Source organism: Brugia malayi, assembly GCF_000002995.4.
Source record: "Brugia malayi strain FR3 genome assembly, contig: Bm_v4_ChrX_scaffold_001, whole genome shotgun sequence".
Classification (NCBI taxonomy): Eukaryota; Metazoa; Nematoda; class Chromadorea; order Rhabditida; family Onchocercidae; genus Brugia; species Brugia malayi.
Window position 1 is genome coordinate 24,626,228 of NW_025062479.1, and position 12,940 is coordinate 24,639,167.

The 12,940-nt window shown below is 24.3% G+C and overlaps 3 protein-coding genes across 3 annotated transcripts; all 3 read left to right on the plus strand.

Annotated features, from left to right (window-relative positions):
- Positions 1 to 1,726: 1,726 nt before the first annotated feature.
- Positions 1,727 to 2,557, plus strand: Bm1101 (Uncharacterized protein; the record flags this gene model as incomplete). Its single annotated transcript, XM_043076012.1, has 2 exons — positions 1,727 to 1,834; positions 2,363 to 2,557. 2 exons carry the CDS (start codon positions 1,727 to 1,729, stop codon positions 2,555 to 2,557), a joined length of 303 nt encoding a protein of 100 aa, XP_042931946.1.
- A 2,642-nt stretch (positions 2,558 to 5,199) lies between these two features.
- On the plus strand, positions 5,200 to 6,928 carry Bm18093 (Uncharacterized protein; the record flags this gene model as incomplete). Its single annotated transcript, XM_043076013.1, has 4 exons — positions 5,200 to 5,358; positions 5,790 to 5,982; positions 6,593 to 6,732; positions 6,893 to 6,928. 4 exons carry the CDS (start codon positions 5,200 to 5,202, stop codon positions 6,926 to 6,928), a joined length of 528 nt encoding a protein of 175 aa, XP_042931947.1.
- A 1,039-nt stretch (positions 6,929 to 7,967) lies between these two features.
- On the plus strand, positions 7,968 to 9,506 carry Bm18094 (Uncharacterized protein; the record flags this gene model as incomplete). The annotated part of the gene is made up of 2 exons (XM_043076014.1): positions 7,968 to 8,173; positions 9,479 to 9,506. The coding sequence occupies 2 exons, from the start codon at positions 7,968 to 7,970 to the stop codon at positions 9,504 to 9,506; spliced, it is 234 nt and encodes a 77-aa protein (XP_042931948.1).
- Between the last annotated feature and the right edge of the window lie 3,434 nt (positions 9,507 to 12,940).

Consider the following 12,940-nt stretch of genomic DNA (forward strand, 5'->3'; position numbering starts at 1 on the left):
TTATGATATGATATGATGATAAGTTGATAGAAGGACCATCGTATTCAAATGGACAAGTTGATTGAAATGTCAAATAAATTTTGCATATGCTAAATTTAGCGCCATCTTCTTTCAACTTTTCTACTTCAAACGTTGTTACACATTTTTGAAATTACTTTCTATTTCATTCTTCATTTTTTACTTACGCATTTCGTCTGGATAAAACTAATTTATGAGATTCAAAATATGAAATGATCATCAAAAATGATCATAACTGTCAACTAGCAATTAATTAATTAAGCGATGCGATTAAAATTACTGGCAATTCAGCAAAGTATGAAGTGAGAAAAATGAGAAATTCAACAAAATATGAATCTAAAAATTTTGTTTGTAAACAAGCCAATCGCTTCTTCCTTCTCATTTTCCATTTTTCTCATTCCCATAAATTTCTTAAAAATAAGAAAAAAATTATTAAATATAAATTACTTAAATGCAAATTACGATTATTTCATTTAAAATCAAACTACTGCGAAAGAATTCATTATCACCAGCTTATCACTCATTCACTCATTAAGTTTATTTCTGCTTTAAATTTCATCAATTTTTTATCATTATTTTAAAAGTTAATTTATAACTAGAAATTTCTTAATTTATACTTAATCGGTATTGATTTTATCTATTTAATTTTGCCTATTCTAAATATACATTTGGTTTCAGAATTAATTTCATTGATCAAAAATGCTCATAAATTGATTCAATTAATTTCGTTTATTCACCTTACTTTTTTCTGGCAATCTTTTCTTCATCCTTTCTTTATTTTTCTTTTGTTTTAATTTACTCATTCCTTTGATCATACCTTCCTTCCTAGGTAATTTCAAAACTTTTCATTTAACAATTTTATTATGTTTAATCTCATTCATCTTTTCTCACCAAATTTTTTCATTGCACTATCACAAGATTTCATTTTCTACCCTATTTTTTTTTTTTTTTTTTTAAATTTTAACTCAAAAGAAAAGCAATAAACAATGATTAGATTAATCGATTTCTGTCTCCTTTCAGTATAATACTAATTGTTCAAGAAGCGAAAATGAACTGCTTCTTGTATTTATGTTCAATTATTTTAAATTCATTGAAAAATTAATAAAACACAGAAGATTAATGCAATATGCTTGCTACCCAATTGCTATGCTAAATATGAAAATTAAGTTATATTTAAAAATGATATTTGAAAATATTATTAATCCTATGTGACAGTCAATGAGTTACATCCATTCGTGTGCGACAATGAATAAATTGCATTGAATAAAGATTAAAAAATTCGTTAATCCATTCCTTGTTTAACCAATATGCTAATTTGCTGTCTGACCCTTTAAAAAGCCCCATTTTATTCTGCTTCATACAGTTCATTTTTACTAATATCACCTGTTTGATCAAACAAGTTTCATTATCAGTTAATATTTTCCTCACCTGAAATGGATTCAGGGAAATCTATATAATGTTAAATGTCTGATTAGACTTTAAACTTACGATTTTATAAAGTCAGCTCATTTATTTTCAAACATGCAACTTTTATTTTAGGTTAAAAAAGGCAAGCATCAAATTTGTTGGCATCCTATCTTCAAGATTGACATAAAAACGAGAATTTCTTTTTATCATACTTTTTTACATATCAAAACATTTTTTTAATATAGTTTTCTAGGTTGAGGAAGATTTGTCTTTGCAGATTAATTGAAGTTTATTTTAGGATATGATGATGATAACAATGTTATGTATCATTTTATGCATAATTGCGCCAATATTTAACGCTAATGTTTATCGGACTACGAATGACACTGAGATTGTTCCGCTTAACATAGTAAGTTTGTGAATGTTATTTCTTGTGCTCTTGATAAAGCTAATTATCATTGATAACCTAGCAGTAATTTATTGATAAGTTGTTGATGTATCTATTTTGTGATGCTTGGAGGAATAAGTGAATATGGAAAAAGATGAAACTAACAGAATGAAATCTGAATGTTCACACCGGGTGATGTGTAAAGATTGCACCAAAAGATTGAATTTAAATACTTCTATTCATTCATTAAGAAAATTGAAATCGTGTAAAATTATAAAATTATAAAATTAAAAATAGTGTAAAAATTATAAAATTATAAAATTAAAAATTAAAAATCGTATAAAATTAAAAAATCGTGTAAAATTGTAAAATTATAAATAATTTTATTGTGGTAGTGCATCAGATATGGTTACTTTCTTTTTAAACTTATTCCTTAGAATTAATACTTCAAATTATAGCAGAATAAGAGACAATTAAACGGATTTAACTGATTTGAAATATATGTTTCTAAGAAACTATATGTGATTGAACAAGTTCAGAGATTTTCAGACATCAGATGATTTCAAAATCAATTCGAGCACTTCAGCTCCTACTTTATTGGAAAAAATAAATGATGTTATCGAACAAAGTATTTTTCTTTGTATGAATTCAACGGAACTATTTCTTAGATGTTGCAGTTGTTCAAATATCGATGATATTGATGATAGTGATGATAGCAGTGACAAATTTTACTTTTACCCATAGTGCTACAATTTTTGTTTTTTAACTAATATACTTTTCTATTTTTCTTATTGAAATGTCTTATCATCTTTTGTAATGTAATGATAATTTGATTCTATTTCTATTTTGATATTATTAAATAATATATGCTATAACAAGAATTTCTGGTGAAAGTTTTCAAAAATTTTTGCAATTTAGTGAAAAAAAAAAAAATACTCAATTAGTTTTGATTGATTTTAACCACACATGTAAAATGACAATCTGAATAATATTGAATTTAAAATTCTAATTTGAATTCAAGTTCCTCAGTTTGATATGCAGTTTTTTTTTTTTTTTTTTTTTTTTTTTTTAACAAAACAAAATGAAATGTCAGCGAAAATTATCTATCAAATTTTGAGCTATTTTTGTTCTCAACGCGATAACTTCCATTTTTCCCTCCAATCAATTTCAAGGTTCTCTATCAAGTTACTGTACTATTGCTTCTGTTAATAAAGGAATTATTATATTCCTCTGTTACCCCACATATTTACATTTACATCCAACGAATCTCCCTGCGACCAAAATCTCCCAAAATAATAAATCAAATTCGAATCCAAGTATTCAGATTTTCAATTATTCGAAATTCCACGCCATTCAAAATTCGTTCGAATGATGAAGCATTATTAACATGCTCCCATTTATAGTAATTTCGTATTCACACCTAAATTAAATGAAAACTTACAATGTGACACGTGATATTCCGTAATGTTATTTCGTCAGAGGTTGGAATTTGCTTATTGCATTTGAAGGAATTTCACTTATTCATGTAATTTGCTAAGAAAAAAGCAATCAGTAAAATAATTTTATTTTCTCATTGTGATCCGAACGATATACATAAAAAATGGCGCAATTTTATTTCCTGCTGCACACTAAAATTCAATCATTAAACTACACAGATCAAAAGATAGAAATTATGGTTGTGATCGTTACTAAAAAAAAAAATGAATTAAGAAATAAAAGAAAATCATTTTTAAGGTTCCCAGTGCTAACTCAAAATATTATTAATTTTACTTTCTCATTTCACACATTTTTTTATTGAAAACAAAATTCTGCCATTCATAAATTGACCATAGTTTTATAATTCTCTCATGAAAAAACATTAAAATATTCATACAATTTTAACTTAATTTCATCAAGTTTTCCAATGAACTATTTAAATGAGACTTTGCTGCTAAAAGTTTTTTGCTGCTGGAAAATTCAAAAAAAAAAGCTTTTCATGCATCATTTTCATTCTCTTTTCATCTTCACACAACTGTCTGAAAAAAATGTGTGACACATATCAACAGAAGTTTAATTAACAGGATTAGCTGTTAATTAAAGGTGAGTTCTTGCTCATTATCAAACTTCAGCCTTGATCTCGACAAATTCTTTAATTTTCTTCTTTTTATATGTAATATCTTCCTACAAAAAGACATCTCAACTCTAATTATTGAAATTTAGAGGTAGTAAGCTGCAAAAATTTTAGGCTGATTATAAATATGGAATCATGCAAGCAAGCAAGTGAATTAGCTAATAATATCGTATACAATGCTATTCTCATTGCTGCAATTATCACTTCAGCGACAGCAATTATTGTTGAAATTTGGGTAATATTTAAAACATCAAATCGTATTTTACTCCATCAAAATGCTCGAATTTTGATTATCACACATCAGTTATGGCTCATTCTTCACTGTGCTGCAAGGTTACATATTTTTGCTCTAATTATTAAAAGAATTTTCATTTTCTGATTACTTTCCTTATTGTAGTACATATGTGAAGAATTTAAGTTTGTCTTTAATACTTTTCTACAACCTCAAACGAATAGCGAGGCGGTGTCGCACTCCTAAATTCAATTCTTTCAAAAATTGTGCACAAAGAAATGATTAAAATGTAAATAAAAAGGTATACAGTAACAAAATACTGGTGGAAAAGAGAAAAAAGCAATCAATTGAATATTATATCAAACTAAAGCTGTAAGTAAGCAACGAAATGTGCAAAGAAATGGATTAGTTGATCGATTGCTGTTCAACCGATCACATCTCGGATGATAAACGAATGCTGTACAATCATTTCAAACAATTCAAGTTACGAGCAAAAATTTCACTCATTTTGAAAAATCTTTTCTAGTTATTACAGAATATTTGCCCATACCTATGTATTACTGGCATACCGTAGGGTACGTGTCGATAACCCGTGCGGGTATATGTTGTTTGTTTGGGAATGTTTCATGATGCGAACACCGATCGTTTTATCATCTTCCCTAAATTCCGCTTCTATACTTTCAATAGTAGCTGAAAGAATTATTGCTACATTTTTCTCATCCAAATATGAAAAATTTGGAAAAAAAGTGGCTGTCATCCTTATTCTAATACAGGCACGAACAATTTTAATTTGTCTTTAACACTTAAATAAGTTTAGTAATTTCAAACTCGTTTTTAAATTAATAAATTGAAAATACTGCACAATTTAGATTTTAATTCCGTATATGTTAATAAAATATATAAATTCTTTCTAATAATATTGATGAATAATACAGTTAAAGTTGCATAAAACCTGGAAATGACGTTTGTAGTTCTAATGATATTCGTGAATATTTTGTAAATATAACTTTTCAGATAGTTATTGGAATTGGTACCTTTGCGTTTATGTTTGGTGATTTTACATTACCCTATTCAAAAAGGGTACACCATTGTCCTAAAGCATGGCCTGAGAGAGTTACAAGAATTTCTATGGTCCTCGGTCTTCATGCTCTAATCGATTTCATTTCTGTTTTAGTTATTCCGATTTTACTTCACGTTAATAAGGCAATTCTGATTTATTTCACTTTTTCATTTACAAATACAGATTAAATACCAAATGGATTGATTCATTCTAAATGTTCTGGAAGAAATTAACTCTAAGTTACGTAAGCGTTTTTTGCATGTTCCGGTTGATCTACTTCCTGAATGTTCTGCCAAGTACTTCTGATTTAGTCATAGCAGATCAGAAGTACTTTGCGGATTTTTCCATCGTATTATCGGAACAAATTGTTGATGTGACTCATTTCCTTACCGTTTCGATTGCATATTCTATCTTAGAAGAACGAAATGGAAGGATTCCAGCATTAATGATAGAAGAATTTAACATTTATAAAGTTAAAATTTAAAAAAAAAAAAAAAAACTCATAAACAAAAGTTTTCTTTTTTTCTTCATTGCATTTTACTTTTAATTTTCATCCAACGTATAATTTTTTCAGAGATTTCATCGTAATAAAATTCACGTGAACTTATCGGATCGTTATCAAATCACAGAAAATATAAATTCTCTTCGTACATTATTACGCATGTTCACATTTCATTCTCTATTTCGAGGTCTTCACCTGGTTGCAGTGTCTATGTTTTTTGCTTTTCGTTTGAAATCTTCTGTCGGAAATGCTATTTATCTGGAAGGTTCGTTTCCTTTTTCAAATTAAAATAGTAACTCGAATTTTCTCTGATTCAAACAAAATATATGAATAGATAATTGCAGATAAACGAATTCAGTTAATAATAGTGAAATGAAAATTTATTCCAATCTAATTTGTCTCAAGCAATACGGCGACAATAAAAAATCGCTTGAAATATGTGAAATATAGCCAATATAGAAACCAAAATCAAAATAAGCATAACATTGAAATTATTTCGAAAAATTTTAAAAAATAAATAGAAACAATAAACATGAGATTAGACAGTTTTGATTCATAGAGTTATTTACAAATTATAGAAGGAATATTAAAAAAAACTTAAATGTTACGAAGGAATTCAGAAATGATTTGAATAGTTTTTACTTACTGAACTTTTAAATTTATAAACTTGTCTTACTGCTAACTATAATTTTATTGTTGGCACTTTGAACTATGATGTCTTATCGATTTTGTAAAATTTATCGTTGTAGTATAAATTGTGCAACTTATCAAAAAAAAAAATAATACTATAAAATTATCCATTAATGTTAATGTTTTAAAAATGTGACTTCAAAAATGCTTATCTAGGTGGTACAAAAAATTTTATTAAAATTCAGGTCTACAGCTAACACCATTATACGCATTAACCTTACCAATTGCTATAGTATGGACAGAAAAACATGTCAGGAAAACTGCCCAGGAAAATTGCCGGAAAGCTATAGAATTAAAGGGCAATGAAGCAGCTAATCATTACTTTGTATGTATTTTAATGCTTTTTTGTCTCTTAATTCTTAGAAAGAATTGTTAAGTATACGAATTATTAAAGGAAGGTAATTAATATATTAGCTTGTTTACAAACAAACGTTGCTTAAATATATTAGCAATGAATTTCGAAAATTTGATTTGCACTTTTTCAGACAATTTTTGCAGCACCAACAAGAAGAAATGCTTAAAAATTGGAATTATTACTTGCACAATATTAGTAATATCTCAACAGTTGAATGCATTTGAAAAGAGAAAAATGAAAATTACATGTAAATGGATTTTAAAAAAGTTGAAAATTGTCATCTCTCATTAAATAATTTCGATTGCTGGCACATATTTACTGTAGTTGGAAATATTTGCACTGGAAAAATTTTTTTAATGAATTAATAAATTTTATTGTAGCTAATATTTTAAAGAACAAAAATGAATATTGTCAATTTCATTTTTTTTTTTTTTTCAAATTAAAACTATGAAAATTAACTTGCATTAAAGCTAACCATTATTTTATATGTATTTTGGTATTTGCATTTATTGTCATTTAATTTTTCAAAACTATGTTAGAAATAATTGTCAAATATAAAGGTATGGAATTTCTCGAGAATTTCAGTTCGCTTCTTTCAAACAACAAAAATGAGCATTTCAGTTCAAAATAAATCAAAAATTCATTTATCCATCAAACAATTTTAATTCATTTTAACAATTATTTCTAACATAATTTCTAAAAATTAAAAAAGCTAAAATATCTTTTGCATTCTTATGCTTTATTTATTTGAAGAATCAATTACTAATTAAACTTTTTTTTTTTACTTCTTGAAATAACTATTGAATAATAAAAAAAATATAATTTCTTTGCAAAAATTATAATCAATTAGCATAGAAATATTAAAAGTTTAAACCATTTAATGAGACTAATTAAAAGTTTGTTGCTGAAAAATTCAAAAAAAAAAAAAGAAAAAACTCTTCATGCATCATTTTCATTTCCTTTTCATCGTCATACAGTTACCTGGAAACAATGTGTGATATATATCAACTGTTAATTAATTAAAGGTGAGTTCTTGCTCATTATCAAACTTCAGCCTTAATCTCGACAAATTTTTCCTTCTATTGAATTAAACGTTTAATTTTCTTCCTTTTTATATATAATATCTTCCTACAAAAAAGCATCTCAGCTCTAATTATTGAAATTTAGAAGTAATAAGCTGTAAAATTTTTAGACTGATTATAAATATGGAATCATGCAAGCAAGCAAGTGAATTAGCTAATAATATCGTATACAATGCTATTCTCATTGCTGCAATTATCACTTCAGCGACAGCAATTATTGTTGAAATTTGGGTAATATTTAAAACATCAAATCGTATTTTACTCCATCAAAATGCTCGAATTTTGATTATCACACATCAGTTATGGCTCATTCTTCACTGTGTTGCAAGGTTACATATTTTTGCTCTAATTATTAAAAGAATTTTCATTTTCTGATTACTTTCCTTATTGTAGTACATATGTGAAGAATTTAAGTTTGTCTTTAATACTTTTCTGCAACTGCAAACGAATAGCGAGGCGGTAATGTCGCACTCCTAAATTCAATTCTTTCAAAAATTGTGCACAAAGAAATGATTAAAATGTAAATAAAAAGGTATACAGTAACAAAATACTGGTAGAAAAGAGAAAAAAGCAATCAATTGAATATTATATCAAACTAAAGCCGTAAGTAAGCAACGGAATGTGCAAAGAAATGGATTAGTTGATCGATTGCTGATCAACCGATCACATCTCGGATGATAAGCGAATGCTGTATAATCATTTCAAACAATTCAAGTTACGAGCAAAAATTTCACTCATTTTGAAAAATTTTTTCTAGTTATTACAGAATATTTGCTAATACCTATGTATTACTGGCATACCGTAGGGTACGTGTCGATAACCCGTGCGGGTATATGTTGTTTGTTTGGGAATGTTTCATGATGCGAGCACCGATCGTTTTATCATCTTCCCTAAATTCCGCTTCTATACCTTCAATAGTAGCTGAACGAATTACCGCTACATTTTTCCCATCCAAAATTAAAAAATTTGGAAAAAAAATATATTATCATAAATAAAGTACGAACAATTTTAATTTTTTAATTAATTATTTAATAAACAAATTTGTTCATATTTGGATGAGAAAAATGTATATAACGGCGGTAATTTGTTCAGTTTTTTAAACATCTTTTTGCAACCGTCAACGATTTGTGCTAGCTTATGGATGTAAAATTTTATTCAATTTTTTAAAATTCTTCCGCCGATCATATAGCTTAAATTTTTATCTTAGAAAATTAACAAATTAAACAATTTTTAAAATAAAATTTTGAGAATTTTTTTTTTTTTTTGCATTTTATGAGAGAGGGAAGTGAAACTTAATTAATGAATTCAAGATAAAAGTTATATATTTATATATTTAAACTTAATTAATTCAAAACAAAAGTATTTTATTGAAAACAAAAAATCATTCACATGTATATTATATATTTATTTTTTAATTTAGTGCTGAATATTGGAAATGAATAAATTTTGTTCCTACAAAATTTTTTAGACTTCTACAAATTATTTCAGTATAAGAATTTAATTTCATATGTATAAGTTGAAAAAAAAATTCGTATAATTAATTTAACTCCTGCATTTGACTTTCTTTTTGTCTGTGTTTGTCAAATATTGTTAAATTAAATTCTTTATGTCAAATAAATTTTTTGAATTTTCAGCTCGACAATTTTGAATGCATCAAATTAAATGGCATAATGACAAGAAGTTATCAATTTACTGATAACATCATATATCAACTAGAATCAATATTATCACTGTATCAAATACTTCTCAATCATTGATAATATCATTCTTGATCATTATCATTTCTAATAATTGTTTCAATCTTGCAATTTACTATACTCTACGGAATTAATGTTTACTTTTTAATGTTTTTTTCTTTTTTTTTTCCTTTTTCAAATTTTTTCTTTTTTTATCAAATTTATCATTTTTTACCATTTTTTATCAGGAAAAATTTTTGCCTTTTCATAAAATGATAGAATCATAAGTAATTTGCATTTGCAATTTTTTAAAAAATTTATAAATATATTTTTTTCTTCATACTTTTGCTTTGTTATTTTTTTTTTTATTTTCTGTTTTTTAACTATTTTGCATGCGCTTTTTTTTTTTTTTTTTAAATTTATTTATAAAAAATTTTTTGCTTATTTTTGCATGATTTTAATGCCTTACTTAGTATTTTGCATGGTTTTTTTTTTTTGATTCTTTATTTTGATATTAATTAATTTGCATGAATTGAATTAAAAAGTTATTTTGCAATTTTTGCACGCTTTTTCTTGCATTCTTGCATATTGTTTGCATCATTTTTACATTATTTAATGAATGGAAATTAATTATTCAAAAGCAACAAAAAAAAAAAAAAATTATTTTTTATTTGAAAAGATATTTTTTTATTAAATTTACTGTTTTTTTAAAAAAAATTTTTTAAATTTACTGTTTATCAATATTAATTAAATGATTGTAGGGTAAAACAATTAACCTGTCAACTGTCACTTATCCTATGATTTATTTTTAAATTAATAAATAAATAAAACAAAGTTATGATGACCATTGATAAAGATACTAAACTATGATTACTTTTATTTATATTCCAATTGAAGATAATATTTGCAAATGAAATTATTCATTTTTTTTTATCATTTAATTTCTATTTTACTTTTTTTTTTAAAAATAGTTATTTGAAAAAGTAAAAAAAAAAATTTTTTTTCAAAAAAAAAGTGTTATAAATAATTTATTTCTCAAATAAATGAAGCATAAAAATATAAAAGATATTTTAACAATTTTGATTTCGTTTTGCACTTGTTCAAAATAAATTAAAATTAAAGTTGTTTGAATGAATAAATAAATTTATTCAAATAGTTTTTTGCAACAATCTGAACTAAAATTTTTGAGAAATATTTGAATTGAATAAAAAAAAAAAAAAAAAAAGCTACTATTTTCTAAGCATTCATTCTTGTTATTCAAAATATTAGTTACTGATAAAATTTATATATCAAAAACAAAAGTTGAAATAGGAATTATTTATCAAAATAGAAATAGAAATAATATTATATTTATATATCAAAAAAAAGTTGAAATAGGAATTATATATCAAAATAGAAATTATATATATATATATCAAAAAAAAAGTTTGAAATAGGAATTAGATATCAAAATAGAAATAGAAATTATATTATATTTATATATCAAAAAAAGTTTGAAATAGGAATTATATATCAAATAGAAATAGAATTATATATATATAATATATATATATATATATATATATATATATATCAAAAAAAAGTTTGAAATAGGAATTATATATCAAAATAGAAATAGAAATTATATAATATATTTATATTTCAAAAAAAAAGTTTGGAATAGGAATTATATATCAAAATTGAAATAGAAATTATATATATATATATATATTTATATATCAAAAAAAAGTTTGAAATGGGAATTATATATCAAATAGAAATTATATATATATATTTATATATCAAAAAAAAGTTTGAAATAGGAATTATATATCAAAATTGAAATAGAAATTATATATATATATACATATATATATATTTATATATCAAAAAAAAGTTTGAAATAGGAATTATATATCAAAATAGAAATAGAAATTATATATATATAAATATATATATATATATATATATATATTTACATATCAAAAAAAAAAGTTTGAAATAGGAATAATTTTAATTTATGATAGATGTTTGATATCAATTGGTTATAGCTATCAATTTGTTTTCAGGACCAGATGACAATTTGATAACGAATGGTTTTCAAATCGATTCAATTTAAAATTTCCTTCTATTTCTCTTTTTCAATTCATTTATTTTTCAACTGTTGTTTACGGCATTATTAATTATTTAACTATTATTATTATTGTTTAACTGATTCAAATATCCCATTTTTTTAGATATTTCAAAAATTTTTTAAAAAATTCAAATCAAACTTTCAAAGAAGTAAACAAAACTTACTTCTATTTAATATATTGTCTATGGTAAAAATTTTTTGAAAAACTTTAATTCAAATTATTAAAATATGTCAGAAATTTTGATTTGCAAAAGCACAAAATGTATTGATTTTTTTATTTATTTGTTTACATGTTTATTTTAATTAATATTTCGTTTTATTTTTGTTATATAAAAATGTTGTAATGATGTGTTACACAATTTAATTATTGTCGTGAAACCTCAAACTTGGGTAATTAAAACCTTTATTTAACATGAAGCAAATAATAGCGCTTTATACATATCGTACGGATGCTACACCGATTAACAAACGCGTAACGAAAGATATAATTATAAAACATTAAAATGATATCAAAACCACCCCAAAATGCAGAATGAACCACCGTATGGAGGACGATGGTTTATATGCAGAACTGAGCTGACCTGATATCCGGCAGAGGATATTTAACTGATGTGAAACAAAGACTGCTAATAAAGGGTTTTGCTAACAAAGGGTTGCTAACAAAGGGTTTTTGTTGTGTGAGGAAAAGGAATCAGATAAGAGGAATTTGTTAGTTTTGGATATAATAATTTAAATATTTCGTCTTTCACGACAATTATTAAAGTTTTCCTTTTTTTTTTTTCTTAATTAAATTTTGATTTAAAATTGTTAGGATGTGACTGAATGAAATAAATGTAAATTTTTTTGTTTGTTTTTTTTTTTTTTTTTTTATTTTTAAATAAGTATTAAAATTATTAAAAAATTTGATAAGCAAAAATAATTGTTGAAAATTGTTAAAATAATTTTAATTTTATTGATGTCTTCTTGTGTTACTTATGCAATTACTTTTACATATTTAAAATTTGCATAATATTTAATTACAATGTTCGATTTCTTTACAAACTACTGATTAACAGATAATGATAACAAATTGAATATTTGAGTGATAATATTAATGATAACAGATTGAATATTTAAGTGATAATATTAATGATATCAGATTGAATATTTAAGTGATAATAATAATGATATCAGATTGAATATTTAAGTGATGATAATAAATTGAATATTTACACAACAAATTAAATATTTCAGTGATTGTAATAAATTCAAGATTAAAATAAAAATAAAAATCAAAATATTTAATTTTGTTTTTTTAGATAAAAAAA